Raw genomic sequence first — 17,888 nt, forward strand, 5'->3', positions numbered from 1 at the left:
GGATCAACCCTTTACATCATCATTACTCCCCCCCTTTCACATTAAGGTTCTTAGCCCCTCCCCTTTTCACATCAGAGCCAACATCAGCCAACCTTCTTTTTTTTTTAACATAAGAGCCCTGCATCCCCATCCGCCACACTCCTTTCACATCAGAATCCTCAGTTGCCTCCATCCCATTTTCACATCAGAACCCTCAGTTTTCCTCTTTTACATCAGAACACACACTCCACCCCCCCCACTCCCACGTCCCTGTCTCATGAGCGCCACCCTCCCTGGATTAGTATCATGCATTTCAACAGTGCGGGCCTGCCTACATTATACAAATGCATGACGCTGTGCAAAAATACCCCTGACAAACCCAGAGAGCACCCAGGTTGAGAAACAATGGTCTAGCGATCCACTTTGGTCGGGATTTCAAGGGAGCTATACATTTTGTAACTGAATTGATCTCCACCCCTAAAGTTCTCCTAGAAAAACAAAAACTCATACTCCATCTAATGGCATGACCATAAAGGCATAGCTACATGAAACCTCAAATAGGAATAATTTAATGGGACCAGGTAGTTACCCCAGTATCCAGTACCAATTAAATGTACCATTCTCTAAAAAAACAAAAGGCATTGACTTATGACTGTAAGTGAAATGTCTCTTTTCCTTAACACAAATCCCCTATGCGTTTTAGAGGAAAGTATATAGATTGGTCATTCGGCAAATGTCTAATTTTAAGCATCTCTACCGACTTATAAGTAACACTCACAATTGACCTTACCAGTGTAAAATACCAATATGCTCAACGTACAGCAACAACAGATCAAACCATATCTAACAACAAAATAGGTAATAAATATATTCCTACAGTAGCATTTAAAATGAACATTGTCATAAAATGAACAGGGACTTAAAGTGGCTGTAAACCTCTGACATGAAATATGAGCAAAGGATATCCCTCTATAGTGTGTACTTGTCTCAATCCAGAGCATTAAGTGTAATTTCTCTCTGCTGCCTTGTCCTTCTGCTATCTGCATTAGTCACTTCTGTCAGGTTTTCCTGACACCAAGAGATAAAAAGGTGACAGGGGAAGGCGCTCCAGCACATAGACTGTGATTGACAGCCTCAGCTCTGTTCCTGTGTGAAGGGGTCTGTGTTTTCCCTCCAATCAGCTCTCAGTGCTCTCCTCACTGAGATCCGAAGAGTGTAACTTTAGCTCCCCACCCCTGCTTTCTGACAGTTCAGAAATGCTGTATAAATTCTGGACTGTGAATATCTGTAGAGAAGAGAAGTCAGGTATCAACAGGTACAACTAATTTAGAAGGATTTGTTTTATCTCTGTGTATGACCTAAGCCTAGTCACCTCACTGGGTATATGTAGGGGTTTACAGCCACTTTAAAATATATATATATGAAGCACCTTCTTTCTTTATTTTATATATAATTTATATTTATTTTGAGTGTGTAATAAAGTGATACCTTGGTGCTGCTCTCTTTTAATACAGGAAAGAAGATGTGGCAAAGGTTTTTTTTTTTTTTTTTTCACTTATCACTTCTATAGGGTGCCACAGACCTTTCTCTTTTCTCACAGTACGAATGAAACTATATATACCCTGTCATTGGACTGCCCCTGTAGCTTACAGTATTATTTAGTATTTATTATACGCTTTAAACCCCAATGTGGAAATACCTTGTTCATATAAGCCTTCTTACATCATAAAACAAAAAATTTAAAGTTGGACATAAAGAGATATGTTCAGTATTTCTTTTGTATATATACATATATATTTATATATTTTTAATAAATTAGTAAAAAATGTAAAACACTTTCACGGAATGGAAAGAGTTTGCAACTTTGTCATTGCGGTGAGAGATATAATATAATATTTTGCAATCGTTTTAAAACTCAATCTGCCTGTACAAAATATGTCCAAATACAAAAGAAAAAAGACGGTTGTTTGGCGTGTGAAGAGACAGAAGTCAAGAAAATAATGTAATGTGCTCGCCCGGTCTCTCCCCTCTTGATAGAACACAGTTTTGTAGACACACAAGTCACCAACACACACACACACACATTTCACGGACAATAGTGTTTTCAGTTTCTGTGCTTATATTATACTATGTTACACGGGAATGTCCTACATATACAGTCCTAAAAACCCTCATGGAATTTTCTGCACAATCCCACAGGGCAGCTTTTGACTCTTATAATTCCAGCAGCCGAACAACTTCTTACTGGAACACCAAAACTTTAAATTGTGCCTTTAAATCCACAGCTTCTCAAAGCTGGCCAGAGGATAGATATTGCTAGACAAAGATAACAATGTTGGTTTCACTGATCTTGGCATTTCATACTCTGCGTGAGTGTTCATTTGATACCATATTCATGGTGACACAGTAGCCACCACTTTTTTGCCTGTGCTTTTTAAAATGTATTTAGGCACAGTACAGGACCTTCAATACCTATTCAGATTACATATTTGGGCAACCATGAAGTTGAGGGTGCAGTATAAAACACCCATAAATACAATCTGCTCTCCTAAGGGTAGGGAGGGGTCTTTGCTTATTGCTGGCAATGCAACACACAAAAATATCATTTTGACATATCTAGATGTCTACAGAAACAACACATAAATAAAGCTCAGAAATGGAAAAAAAACATTTAACAAAGCAACATACAATACTCGGGACCCCGAGATAGAGTCCTGTAAAGTCCTAAGATCTTGATGTTCCTATATACATCGTTTGGAAAGATGCAGGTGTGGTAACAGTCAAGCCTGGGGAGGTGGGAGGCACCATGGAATACGCCGACTATTGTCCGTCCCATCTCTCATGCTCCTTTCTGTGTTTTCGCCCCTTTGCCATGTCATTTGTCTTCAAGCTGACAAAATGCAGAGGGGAAAGAGGTGAGGGGACATTCAACCAAGAAGTTGGCTAGTTCAGTGTCCATACTTGAAAAGAGCATAAAGAATTCAGATGAGAAGAGCAAAGTTGAGTACAAAGTTGCAAAGTAGATAATTTAGAAGGAAATAGAGGAGTTTCTTGTACCAAACGAAGTTAGTACGGGAATAGCGGTTCGTGAAGGTACAGTTTTATCCGATGCCATGTTAGTCTCATTTGCACTACCAGCCTCTTTAGTTGATCTAGCTGCCTGGAAAGAGGAGTAAGAAGCAAACTGATGAAATTAAAATAGTGAATTTACTCTTCATACATATATATAGGTGACATTACTGTTTCTGTGTGATAGTGCAAAGAGCTGTTTGGTAAACTCTTATGGGTGAGAGAAAAAATGGCAGCAAAAACAATGGATAAAATGCCAGTGGTGGGGAACACGTAAAATAAAACATAGAACAGATCTCTGATAAAGTGACAAAAAAAAGCAATCAGAAAGCTGAGGAAACTTAAGAGGTACGGTAAAACCTTGGGTTCAGAGTAACTTGGTATAAGAGCATTTTGCAAGACAAGCAAAATGTTTTAATAAATTTTGCTTCGATATAGAAGCGATATCTTGATATAAGAGTAGAGTCATGTCACAACTGAGTATAAAAAAAGAACAGAGGAGACTCTAATGCCGCGTACACACGATCATTTTTCGGCATGAAAAAAAACTAAGTTTTTCGGCATGTAGAAAAACAAAGTTTTTCCAACTTCATCATTAAAACGACGTTGCCCACACACCATTGTTTTTTAAAAATGCTCTAGCAAAGCGCATTGACGTACAACACGTACGACGGCACTATAAAGGGGAAGTTCCATGAGGATGACGCTACCCTTGGGGCTGCTTTAGCTGATTTCGTGTTAGTAAACGACGATTTGCGCTTTTCTGTCTGTTACAGCGTGATAAATGTGCTTACTCCATTATGAACGGTAGTTTTACCAGAATGAGCGCTCCCATCTCATAACTTGCTTCTGAGCATGCGCGGGTTTTTAACGTTGTTTTAGCCTACACATGATCATTTTTTACAACCCGAAAAACAACATTGTTTAAAACGTCGTTAAAAAATGCAGCGTGCCCGAATTTTTTTTTTGTTTTTCAGAACCCGAAAAATGATGTGAAGCGCACACACAATTTTAAATAACGTTTTTTTCATGTCGAAAAATGATCGTGTGTACGCGGCATATGTGTAGCAATATGGTTACATTTAATGAAGGTACAACATTTAGCAACTTATTGCTACACTTAGGAGGTGCCTCCCTTCTCTTTTATACCCTGTAAAAAAAAATGCTTTGATATACAAGTGCTTTGGATTACAAGCATGTTTCTGGAACGAATTATGCTCACAAACCAAGGTTTTACTGTAGTGTGAAGTTATATGGGGAGAATATAAATTGGATGCAGAGATGGATTTCTGAAAGAACAGCAGAACTGGATGTAAGACGGGATGGAAAATGTAATTGGAAGAAAGGAGAGAGGGGAGGGAAAATCAAATTAGAGATGAGTCGTGTTAATATGACACAAATGTAATGATGGGGTCATTACATTTGATTCCTGTAAGAAGTAGACAATATGAGAAGCTAAAACAAATAAAGTATAATAGACCAAACCACATGCAAGCAGATGAAAGAGTGATTAGATCCATTTGCACTATACGTTGGGCAAACTGTTCTTGGGTATTGATAAAGGAGAGATTATAAAAAAAAGTTGGTTACTAAGATGCCCCTATAGTGAAGGAGTCAAAATGGAATTTGGAAAAAAGGGGGCGTGGCTTGGGAAGAAAAGGGGCTAGAGATTCATTTATCTGACTTGGTTTATGTATCTGCTTGTGACAAACAGGCAGCAAAGATTGAAGTGACCAGGAGTAGACAGTACTAAGTAGATAGTAGAGAAAATTATGTGATTGAATGGAGAAAAACTGTCACTGTAGTGGGGAAAAGCATCACGTGCGAATAGAATCCTATTATTGCATTTGAAACAAGCAGAAAATAGATAGATGAACAAACAAATATAGACAGAGAGGTGCAGAGAAAGCACAGGTACATATGTTTTACCAAAAAAAAGGGGAAAACAGAAGTAAAACAAAAATGTAGGGAAGGTGCAGGAAAGCAGAAGAAGCAGAAAGACATAAAACTAGCGATAAGAGGGGATTTATCTAGGAGTAAGAACAGCTGAGGTATTAGAAAAAAAGTATGGACATTTAAAAATACCTGATTAAAACAGAATGGGGGTAATGGTGGGTGAAGATGAGTAACAAACAGGTAATTTTTTATAGACCCAACACTAAGAGCAACTGTTTTGCAAAATGAGAGATTATACAAAGCAATCATTTTATAGCATGTTAGGACTTATGATAACATACATTTCAATTGAGCAAGGAATACATACAATTACTCGAGAGATAAAATTATATGTTCATGAAAACTCCTAGCAACACTTATCAGATTATACAATAAAAAAAAAAGGAGTACCTGCCTATGAAATGTAGAAAATAACTAGCAAAACATTTTTTTATTGTCAAATGTAAATTTTTGGGAAACACAACTGCTAGAAAGTTAGCCCAGATCATATACAGTGTATTCGTTTTTACATTCTGACATATCACTGTAAAAAAATTTTCACAAAAATACTTACTGTGAAATTACTTTCTGATTTTATCAAGTCAGATGTTCATCAATTTAGAGCAAGTAGTTTATAGTTATAAAATATAATAGTATATTTTCAAAATTGAAACACTAGGGACATACAAAGCAATTATAGGACAGCTCCCCTACTGGTGGCCTAACCACTACAACTGCCACAGAGACCCAGTAAGTAGAAAGCAGGAAAAATAAATAGTAAATGTCATTGACATGACAACAAAAGGGTGGGAGCTGCGTCTCTTAAAAACAAAAATATTTTTATGGTGTGTACAAAAAGCAGTTTTTCTCAGCCAGAATGTGCCAGCACTTCCAGGCCTTGCTGTAAATGTACTTGTGCCGCCTGCCTGTGTTCTCCATGTTGAGTTTCCCCTCTTCAGTCTCTTCCTCCTGGTTGTGGGTTGCTAGTATGCCACTTTCACTTAAAACTGGCTTTTTGGGATGGTGCTAGAAGGTGGGTAGGGGGTGGAGACTAGTGTAGTCTTGGGAGGTGGGTACCAAGGTGACCCTGGGAGTTGTACATGGAACTATTTTTTATGAAGAAAAAACCCAGACAGAGACCCAGCCTTTGATCAAAAGTCACAGTGCTGCCTCTAAATAGTATATATATATATATATATATATATATATATATATATATATATATATATATACACAGTGAGGAAAATAAGTATTTGAACACCCTGCTATTTTGCAAGTTCTCCCACTTGGAAATCATGGAGGGGTCTGAAATTGTCATCGTAGGTGCATGTCCACTGTGAGAGACATAATCAAAAAAAAAATTCCAGAAATCACAATTTATGATTTTTTAACTATTTATTTGTATGATACAGCTGCAAATAAGTATTTGAACACCTGTCTATCAGCTAGAATTCTGACCCTCAAAGACCTGTTAGTCTGCCTTTAAAATGTCCACCTCCACTCCATTTATTATCCTAAATTAGATGCACCTGTTTGAGGTCATTAGCTGCATAAAGACACCTGTCCACCCCATACAATCAGTAAGAATCCAACTACTAACATGGCCAAGACCAAAGAGCTGTCCAAAGACACTAGAGACAAAATTGTACACCTCCACAAGGCTGGAAAGGGCTACGGGGAAATTGCCAAGCAGCTTGGTGAAAAAAAGGTCCACTGTTGGAGCAATCATTAGAAAATGGAAGAAGCTAACATGACTGTCAATCTCCCTCGGACTGGGGCTCCATGCAAAATCTCACCTCGTGGGGTCTCAATGATCCTAAAAAAGGTGAGAAATCAGCCCAGGACTACACGGGAGGAGCTGGTCAATGACCTGAAAAGAGCTGGGACCACCGTTTCCAAGGTTACTGTTGGTAATACACTAAGACGTCATGGTTTGAAATCATGCATGGCACGGAAGGTTCCCCTGCTTAAACCAGCACATGTCAAGGCCCGTCTTAAGTTTGCCAATGACCATTTGGATGATCCAGAGGAGTCATGGGAGAAAGTCATGTGGTCAGATGAGACCAAAATAGAACTTTTTGGTCATAATTCCACTAACCGTGTTTGGAGGAAGAAGAATGATGAGTACCATCCCAAGAACACCATCCCTACTGTGAAGCATGGGGGTGGTAGCATCATGCTTTGGGGGTGTTTTTCTGCACATGGGACAGGGCGACTGCACTGTATTAAGGAGAGGATGACCGGGGCCATGTATTGCGAGATTTTGGGCAACAACCTCCTTCCCTCAGTTAGAGCTTTGAAGATGGGTTGAGGCTGGGTCTTCCAACATGACAATGACCCGAAGCACACAGCCAGGATAACCAAGGAGTGGCTCTGTAAGAAGCATATCAAGGTTCTGGCGTGGCCTAGCCAGTCTCCAGACCTAAACCCAATAGAGAATCTTTGGAGGGAGCTCAAACTCTGTGTTTCTCAGCGACAGCCCAGAAACCTGACTGATCTAGAGAAGATCTGTGTGGAGGAGTGGGCCAAAATCCCTCCTCCAGTGTGTGCAAACCTGGTGAAAAACTACAAGAAACGTTTGACCTCTGTAATTGCAAAAAGGCTACTGTACCAAATATTAACATTGATTTTCTCAGGTGTTCAAATACTTATTTGCAGCTGTATCATACAAATAAATAGTTAAAAAAATCATACATTGTGATTTCTGGATTTTTCTTTTTTGATTATGTCTCTCACAGTGGACATGCACCTACGATAACAATTTCAGACCCCTCCATGATTTCCAAGTGGGAGAACTTGCAAAATAGCAGGGTGTTCAAATACTTATTTTCATCACTGTATATATATATATATATATATATATATAATCTTACCACATATCTACAACAGTGAATAATATTCATCAATAATTAATCATAAAATCGATCAAGTGCATATTAAGTGAACTACAATGATATAGGGAAGACATTTTTTTTTATAAAATATAAAAATATTGGTGAATAAATGAAAATTAGGCATTTGACAAATGACAGTCCCAGTATTCCTCTTCCAAGAACTGAGTGAGTGAGTGAGTGAGAGACTTATATAGCGCAACACATGCAAACTGAATCGCCTCTGGGCGCTTAGTATGCATTCCCCGAGTGAACTTTTTTGATCTCAGAAGAGATGGGTCTTGATCTTTCTTCTGAAGGCCTAGTGGTTCACCGCCAAATCGGATGGTGGTTGGCAGAGCGTTCCACAGTCTCGGTCCTTGGACTGCGAATCTACGTTCTCCTTTGGACTTGTATCTGGCTTTGGGTATCTGGAGAAGATTTTGGTTGGTGGATCGCAGAACGCGATTGAGTTTGTGAGCTTTTATTTTGCTCGCATAGATATTGGGGGGCGTTTCCTTGGATACACTTATGTGTTAAGCAGAGTGCTTTGAAAGTGATTCTGTCTTTTACTGGGAGCCAATGAAGGGATCTCAGAGAAGGTGAGATTGATTCCCATGTGTTTTTCCCAGTCACTAGTCTAGCGGTCGTATTTTGAACGACTTGAAGGCAAGTTATTTGGTATTTGGGGAGTCAGAGATAAAGGGAATTTGCATAGTCCAGTCTGGAGTTGATAATTGTACCCATCACGACTGCTATGTCTTCCTTTAGGATAAAGGGGGTGAGTCTGCGTAGTAGGCGTAGCAGATGGTGGGATCCACTGACCACTGACCCTATTTGTGCATCCATTGTCATGTTGGTGTCGAAGATGACTCCGATAGTTTTACCCAGAATGGGCGGGGGTGTCCATGTTGTTACTGGATAATTTTTCCGGTTGGCGTGAAACAGGAGAAGTTCTGTTTTTGAGCCGTTGAGTTTGAGATAACTCTTTGTCATCCAGTTTTCTATCATAGAAAGGCATTTCTCTAGTCCGAGATAATGATCCTTATTGTTGCAGATGCGAAAATACAGTTGTGTGTCATCTGCATAAGAGTGGTAAAGTAACTTCTGGTTACTGATGATTTCAAAAAGAGGGCGGAGATAGATATTGAACAGAACAGGCGACAAAGGGGATCCCTGAGGGACACCGCATGACACGTGCGTTTTTCAGAAGTGAAAGGGCCAAGTTTCACTATTTGTGATCGGTTTTCCAAAAAGGAGGAGAACCAGGATAAATCACATTCTGCGACTTTGGCTACTTCAGCTAGCCGAGTCAGTAATATTTTGTGGTCAACAGTATCAAAAGCAGCACTTAGGTACAACAGAACTAGAAGACAAGATTCTCCTTCGTCTGCGGCCTCGAGAGCGTCATCCCATATTTTGAGCAGTGCTGTTTCTGTCCCGTGACCAGGACGGAAACCCGATTGAAACAAATTGAGTAATTTATGGGTGTCTAAATGCTGTTGTAGCTGTTGTACAACTTCTTTCTCCATTATCTTGGAGAAGACATTTAGGCCTGTTATGGGTCGACGGTGGTTTGGGTCTTTTTTTAAAATTGGTTTAATTACGCCTTGTTTCAGCAAGGTTGGCACCGTGCCCTCCTTGAACGTTATGAGCTGCGTGATAGCTGGAGCCAATATATTGTCACATTCTTTCAGCAGTTTGGTTGGGATGATATCATTGGGCGCTGTGCTGTTTCGCAGAGTCACGATTATATTTTTGGTGGCATCGATGGAGATGGGTTTTAGAGTGAAATTAGTTGTTTTCAGCGATTTTGTATGGGAATTCGGTTTGTGATTTGGGGAATGGTTGATGATGGTTCTATTTTGCTGAATACTTTCACAGATTTTTTCAATTTTATTAATGAAATAATCCGATAATTCGTTGCAAAATTCTTGTGAATCAGAATTGGGGGCCTCTAAGCAGACTGGGTTCATAGTCTGAGAGACTAGTTTGAAGAGTTCACTGGGGCGGTTTAGGGCATTTGCAATGATGTTGGAAAAGTGATTTTTTTTTGGCCATAAAGATTTTTGTGGCATTTCTTAGTTATTATCTTATAAATGGTGTGGTTTTCCACTGAAGAGCTTCTATTCCAAGCTGCTTTCGCTCTTCTGCGCTCTTGCTTTAGCAACGACAGCTGGTCATTAAACCAGCTGGAGTTGTTTTTCCGGATGCAAGTTTTGCGTTTCTGTGCTACCAAGTCGGCTGACTGTAGTAGCGCCTTGATGGCGTATAGTGTTTCTGTGGCTGTTAGATGTTGTTGGCTTGTTTTTATTTTTTTCCCTAATGTAGTTTTGAAGAGTTCCGAGTGGAGCTTCTTCTGAGATCTAGTCCAGTGAGTTGTCACTGGTTTTATCATTTTTTTTGAGGGGGCATTTTTAGTAATTGTGAATTTAATGGCATGGTGATCTGTCCAAGGTTTTGGCTCAATCTCCCGAATGTCGATTTCCAAATCTTGTTCGAAAATGAGATCAAGCGTGTGGGCCCCTGTACTAGTTGCTGCAGATCTAATCCTTCCAGATGGTCGATGCAGGCGTCAGTGACGGGGTCCAGTGAGGAGTTGGCCCAAAGGTTGAAATCCCCGAGCAGCAAGAGGTGTTTGATGTTTAGGGTATAGGTGGAGATGAACTCCGTCAATGAACTGTGTATCAGAATCCCACGTGCACAAATTCACATCCGTAATTGAAAAACTTCCACCAATCCGTGAGATACCACCACCTTCTAAAATGAACACTCAACAGAAACAAATGAAAAAAAAAAAACGCCTTGGTTTATTCCTGGGGTTAACCATTCCACTCATATTTATATATCTGAAGATTTCCAAACAATATGCCAGTAATTACTCCATGCATCTCCACATTAGGTGATCTTAGGATCTCATAAAAAGCAAACAGCCACCATTGCGCAACATGTTGTACTTTATTCCATCAATAAAATAGATCTGAAAATTTTCTCCTACGGTCGGCGTGCGGTCCAAGCCTCAAGATGGTGCGTGTTGGGACAGGAAGCGACGCAGGCTTCTGGGTAACGCCTGCACCATATCGAGGCTTGGACCGCACGCCGGTCCTGGGAGATGGAACGGCGCATGTTAGCCCCAGAAAAGGCTGAAAAGACTCATGCAGCATACACTTGATCGGATTTTCCGACAACAAATATTCGATGTGAGCTTTTGGTCGGATATTCCGACCGTGTGTAGGCTCCATCGGACATTTGCTGTTGGAATTTCCGACAACAAATGTTTGAGAGCTGGTTCTCAATTTTTCTGATAACAAAAGTTCTTGTCGGAAATTCCAATCGTGTGTATGCAATTCCGGCGCACAAAAATTCTACGCATGCTCGGAATCATTGAACTTCAACTTTCAACTTTCTCGGCTCGTTGTAGTGTTGTACATCACCGCGTTCTTGACGGTCAAAATTTCCGACATTTGTGTGACCGAGTGTATGCAACACAAGTTTGAACCAACATTTAGTCGGAACAAAAAAAAAAACATGGTTTTCTTATCGGGATGTCCGATCGTGTGTACGCGGCATCAGTGCCGGTCTATGGGCACTATATTTGTGAGTGGAAATTTTTTATATGTATTTTACTGATGGAATAAAGTATAACATGTTGCGCAATAATAGCTGTTTGCTTTTTATGAGATTCTAAGATCACCTAATGTGGAGATGCATTGAGTGATTATTGGCATATCGTTTGGAAATCTTCAGATGTATTCTAATGAGTGGAGTGGTTAACCCAGGCATTGGCCAAGGCATTTTTTTCATTTACTTCTGATGAGTATTCATTTTAGAAGGTGGTGGTGTCTCACGGATAGGTGTAAGTTTTTCAGTTATGGATGTGAATTTGTGCAAGTGGGATTCGGATACCCCGTTCTTGAAGAGGAATACTGTGACTGTCGTTTGTCAAACACATCATTTTAATTTATTCACCAATATTTTTATATTATGAAAAAAAAATCTTCCCTAGATCATTGTAGTTCACTTAATATGCACTTGATTGATTTTAGGATTAATTATTGATGGATCATTGATGATTATTATTCACTATTCTAGTTATGTGGCAAAATATATATACTATTAAGGGTCAGCGCAGTTATCCTTTTTATTGTAACACTGTTCACCTTACACCATTGGTGTGGAACCTATGACCGCAGCAGATCCACTACTTAAAGACACATTTACACATATTTATATATTTTTGCGCCGGTGACACACTCAGAACAAGTACAATATCCACAAACAATACCCAATTAAGGGGCCGGCAAGCCTTTTCCCTACGAGTGATTCACACTGCTGCCTGCAAAACTATGTGACCACAACACGCATCTGCCGATGCAGCCATCAACTTTCAAAACACATCAAAATCCAAGAAGCACCCACTGCTTCAGTAAAATGAGCAGTGAACAGAAAGCAGAGCCCTTCATACTTAAAGCCGAGCTAAAGGCAGAGAAACTCACCTTTCCAATGGTCCCTCCAGGACAAGCATCTTTACTTGTGTTCTGGTTTTTGGGGGCTTCTTCATTTGCTGGCGTGGGATGATGTTACTGTTGCGCATGCACAAGTGCTAGTCATAATGGCACACAGGATCAGGCCAGCCACTGTAAGCTTAACTGTGCATTCTGGGGATCGCAGTGATTAGGTGGGTAGGTGTAGTTTATTGCAGAAGAAACATTGTATGTCTCTATCACAATAAAAAAAACTGCCTGCTCACAGTGATTACAACCAGCATAAGCCTGTAATATGGTCTGGTGTCCATCTTGATGATAGAGGAAGAAAATCAGTTTAAACACCTCCTGGTGTAAGGGCCATTACCCAGACCTGAACTTTGGTGGCTGAGATAATCTTGCCTGCTAATTATCAACACTTGGAATGTACACCACATAAAGGGCTGACACTTCCTCTACCGCCCAAGGCAAGATATCCCATACCTCTAGTCCCACTCCCAGACCTTTTGTTCCTTCCTGGGGTAACATACAGTATGCCACTGCCATTGCATTGTCTGACTGTACCTGTCCACAGAAGATCCATCCAGAGAAGCAGAGATAATCTGATACATCACAACTTCAATATCTTGATGGGAAGTTGAGCCTCTTTTATTTGTTCAGTGACCTTGAGTAGATGGATAATCCACCAAAGAGGTAAAAATTATTTCTCCAAATTTAACATGGGGGCATCAGCCACCGATCAATAAATACTCAAGTGTAAGCAATTGTCCTAATTTCCCTCTCTAGAGAGTGGGCAGTTGTGCCACGTTCAAAGAATTTTCTATTGCAAATTCTCAAAATTGAAGGCCCAGAACCCTTATACAAGAGTAGAGAGATGACCAGTGACTGCTCTGAAGTCAGTAGACATGGTCATGAAATGTCTAACGCTTCCCCAGTGGCAGAAAGACCCTCAGTAGTCTGGAGTCCAGTATCAAGTCCAAACACTCCAGTGATAGACATGCTCAGTAAAAATTTTCTGATGTTTAGCAAGCAAATTAAGTTCTCCGCTGGAGATCAAAGCATCACCTGGAGATTTTTTTTTAGTATGTAACTCAAATATCTACTGACACCAAAGAATCCTAAACTTACTGACTGATATTCAGAGCTTTCAGGTTCAAGATGGCTCAGAAATTGAAAACAAATCCTGACTTTTCTGGAGGTGGAACTGGTCATACCACTGGCTTAGACAGGAGACCCCCAATTGCCAGTCGTACAACCAACAGCTACTGGAGAGTCAAACAAAGGCTGGCTGCAAAAAACTGAATGACTGAAAACTCAGATGTCCAAAATGCGACTATGTAGATGGCGACATACTGAAATCAGTCTAAGATGCTTGTGCAGAGATTCATTAAAGATCCATATAATGATCTTGCAACTGATTTCATCTTCCAGTCATTTGGATCCTTAAAAGAGGGCATTTCCTCCACTGGAAAAACTGTTGTCTTGTTTGATAAGGTTCCTGGAAGACTCCACTGTAGCAAGGCAGCAACACTATGTGCCCAGGCAGAAAATCCAGGATCACTTCATAAGCAGTTCATAAAATCTAGGAAACCATAATTGTATCTGAGGGAGGAAAGGGTGTGGGGCATCCAACCACTGGGCACTGGCTTAGCACACTAAGAGTTTGGAGCCAGCAACCCTTACATAAAGCCTCTGGACCCAGATGTCTAATGCCCTGCAGCCTGGAGTAGGAGGACTGTGAAAGAGAGGCTGATCCTAATCCACCTATCAAGAAGACACATGAGCTATGTAAGGAAACATATTAGGTATTCATTTTGCCTTCTGGCTAGCTGCTTGATTAGGAGATCAAATCAGTCACGGCAGCAAAACCCAGAAGCTGGGTGAAATACATCTTTACCCTTTGGATGCCAGACAAAATCTGAATTGCTCTAGCAATGTGGGGCTAGGTCACCAGATGGAGCCATCACCTTTTTTTTAATAAGTGCACCTAGCACTAGACACTATTTTAGAGATTTACTAAAACCTGATAGTGTAAAATCTAGTGCAGCTGTGCCTGGTAGCCAATTTTTTCAATTAGGCTTTGACAAAACAACTGGAAGCTGACTGGTTTCTATGTAGAGCTGCACTAGATTTTGCACTCCACAGTTTTAGTAAATCATGGTTTATAAGACCATCTTCAAACAAAGGCTGTGTCTCCCAATGATTGCCAGAGAAGAAGCTTTTTAGTAATGAAGCTGCAGCCATCCTAATGTGATATTTCTCTGCTGTTTCTTGCCAACAAGAGGTGTGCTTGTAATCACACTAAAATAAATACCATTAAAAGGTATAGTTCAGTTCTAGTCCATTTACATTGTTTTCAATCTCAATCACTCCCTAAAGAAGAGGGTGCTTTTGGGGTCTTGAAATGCATTGGCTACTCTATCATGGCAGGATCTAAGGGGGGTGCTCCCCACCAGATTTCCACAATTGACACTGTACCGGGTCGGCTGAGTTCCTTCCAACATTCCCACACTCAGGGCCGGGACACGAGTGGGCAGCCTGGTGCAGTGAACCGTGTTCAGTAAAGTACCAGCAGCAGCAGAGAGGAAAGCAGCCTGTGCTGTGCCTTCCCCCTCCTGTCAGTGGAGCGCTCCTTCACACAGCAGATAACACAGGATCGCTAGATCGAGACTGTGCACAGTTTGAGTACCTGCCCCTACACACATTTCCTGATGCTGGGAGATGAGCAATCCTTGAAGGAGGTAGGGTGTGGGTAATCAAACTGTGTACGGTCCTGATCTAGCAATCCTGTGTGTTCTAGGAGAAGGATATGTGCCAGGATGGGGATTGGGGGGGAAAGCATGTGTGCTAGGAGAAGGGGGATTGGGGGGTATGTGCTAGGAGGGTGGATTGGGGGGGAGGCATATGTGCTAGGAGGGTGGATTGGGGGGCGGTGAATTTTTGCTAGGAAGGGCTGGGGGTAATTGGCCAACAGAAGCATTTGTATTAGGAGGGGGTGGGAACATTTGGGTTCAGAGAAGAGGGATGGGGGAACTTGGGTGGAGAGGGAGGATTTGTGCTGGGAAGAGTAATTTGGAGGGGGTGGTGCTAGGAGAAGGGATTTGGCGGATTTCCACTAGGAGGGGGGATTGGGTGGAATTATGTTAGGAGGGGGAATTTTGAGGGATACAAGGATTTGTGCTAGGAGTGATGATTTTGTTTGGGTGGGGGAAGATTTGTGTGGGAGAAATTGGGGGGATTTGAGCTGGGAGGTAGGATTAAGTGGCAAAGATTTTTGCTAAAAAGGGGGATTTGGACTGGGAGGAGGGGGAATTATTGCAGTGTTATGAGAACATTTGGGCTTGCAGAGGGAATTTATGCTTAGGGGGTGAGCGTGCTCAGTGCTGTTTTTTGCTGAGAAATAAAATGAGGGCACTCAACAGATCTCCTCCTCCTCCCCTCACAGCGCATAGCTGAGATTGGATTTGTTTACAGACACAGTATTGATCTGCACAGTGTGTAGTTCTGACCAGTGAAATTCCCTGTGCAGATTGATGCTGTGTCTGTAAGGGAATACGATCTCAGCTATGTGCTGTGTGGGGTGAAAGAGCTCTGAGTACCCAGGCTTTGTGCAGTTGTTAGATTGGAGGAGGAGATCTGCTGAGTGCTTTGCCAGCAGTGACCCTGTCCTCTTCTCTGCTGACCGCTGTCCTCCATCCTGCTGACCTGATAACCCCTTTGTCCACCCTGCTGACCCCTGTCTTATGCTCTCTGTTGTGGAAATGGTATAAATACTACTGCGTTATATGAATTAACTGTAGCAGCCAGCACTACAATCTAACAGAAATTGCGTGAATAAAAAACATTAAAACATGCAGCGCTAAAATGAAATATTGAATATTGACATATCAGCATATTATGACGCACAATGTGAATTGTGATTTTCATATACAACCAGATGACCAAAGCATCATCAGCTGATAAAATAAAGTGCACTGTGCAAAAAAAAAAAAACATATAAGTGAAACCATCACAATTTGTATAGTTCCATTAGTGATTTAAAACACCAGTTCATTCACAGTTCATGTTCATTTGAAGATAACCAGGGGTGTAGAATTAAAGAAGTCACCATGATGTGTGCATCCACCACCCAGGAGAGAAGTTAATCAAGAGTTCAGTCTTTGTGGTGAAACACATTGGGTTTGATGAGTCCTTTCCATGCCATTGAGCCCCTTTTTTACATAGTTACATAGTTAGTCAGTTCGAAAAAAAGACACATGTCCATCCAGTTCAACCGTAAAAAAAAATAAAAAATACATACAATCCCATATACCCAATTCTATACCCAGTTGATCCAGAGGAAGGCAAAAAACCTCAGCAGAGCATGATCCAATTTGCTACAGCAGGGGAAAAAATTCCTTCCTGATCCCCCGAGAGGCAATCGGATTTTCCCTGGATCAACGTTACCTATAAAATGTTAGTACCCAGTTATATTATGTACATTTAGGAAATAATCCAGGCCTTTTTTAAAGCAATCTACTGAGCTGGCCAGAACCAACTCTGCAGGGAGTCTATTCGACATGTTCACAGCTCTTACTGTGAAGAAACGTTTCCGTATTTGGAGATGAAATCTCTTTTCCTCTAGACGTAAAGAATGCCCCCTTGTCCTCTGTGTTGACCGTAAAGTGAGTAACTCAACACCAAGTTCACTATATGAACCCCTTATATAATTGTACATGTTGATCATATCCCCCTTAATCTCCTTTTATCAAGAGTGAATAAATTCAGTTCCTCTAATCTTTCCTCATAGCTGAGCTCCTCCATGCCTCTTATCAGTTTGGTTGTCCTTATCTGCACTTTCTCCAGTTCCCCAATATCCTTTTTGAGAACTGGTGCCCAAAACTGAACTGCATATTCCAGATGAGGTCTTACTGATGATTTGTACAGGGGCAAAATGATACCACCTTTCTCTCTGGAGTCCATACCTCTCTTAATACAAGAAAGGACTTTGCTCGCTTTGGAAACCGCAGCTTGGTATTGCATGCCATTATTGAGCTTATGATCTACCAAAAACCCCAGATCCTTCTCCACTACGGATTCCCCCAGTTGTACTCCCCCTAGCATGTATGATGCATACAGTGCATAACTTTTCATTTATCAACCTTTAACCTCATCTGCCACATAGTCGCCCAATTAGACAGAGCATTGAGGTCGGCTTGAAAATTGGAGACATCCTGTAAGGACGTTATTCCACTGCATAGCTTAGTGTCATCTGCAAAGACAGAACTGTTACTTTTGATCCCAGACCCCAAATCATTTATAAAGATATTAAAAAGTAAGTGTCCCAACACTGAACCTTGGGGCACACCACTGATAACCTTAGACCAGAGTAAGAATCATTAACCACTACTCTCTGAATCACACACTGATCACACTCTCTGTACACAAAGGTGATATTTTATTGATAGATAATATCCCGCAATTTATGCAATGATTTCTACTTTTAATAAATCCGTAACCAATAGTTTTACACTATGTGGAGGCTTTATCTGTTTTTTTTTTATGGATGACA

General features: G+C 40.9%; 1 protein-coding gene across 6 annotated transcripts in view; it reads right to left on the reverse strand.

The window, feature by feature from the left end:
• The window catches only part of SRCIN1 (SRC kinase signaling inhibitor 1), a 461,563-nt gene that overhangs the window by 12,659 nt on the left and 431,016 nt on the right, over window positions 1–17,888 (reverse strand). Inside the window, exons 21-22 of one of the 6 annotated variants that reach the window (XM_040329864.1) lie at window positions 12,902–13,001; window positions 3,053–3,139 (exon numbers count right to left, since the gene is read on the reverse strand). The exons of 2 other annotated variants lie outside the window; for them this stretch is intronic. In XM_040329864.1, the coding sequence (XP_040185798.1) occupies window positions 12,948–13,001 (54 nt within the window). In that variant the 3' untranslated portion in view covers window positions 3,053–3,139; window positions 12,902–12,947. Of the gene's footprint in view, window positions 1–695; window positions 3,140–12,901; window positions 13,002–17,888 lie in introns of those variants that run through there. 3 more of the 6 variants (XM_040329866.1, XM_040329862.1, XM_040329865.1) reach the window with 3 other exon arrangements.

The sequence above is a fragment of the Rana temporaria genome, chromosome 12, assembly GCF_905171775.1.
Source record: "Rana temporaria chromosome 12, aRanTem1.1, whole genome shotgun sequence".
Taxonomy (NCBI): Eukaryota; Metazoa; Chordata; class Amphibia; order Anura; family Ranidae; genus Rana; species Rana temporaria.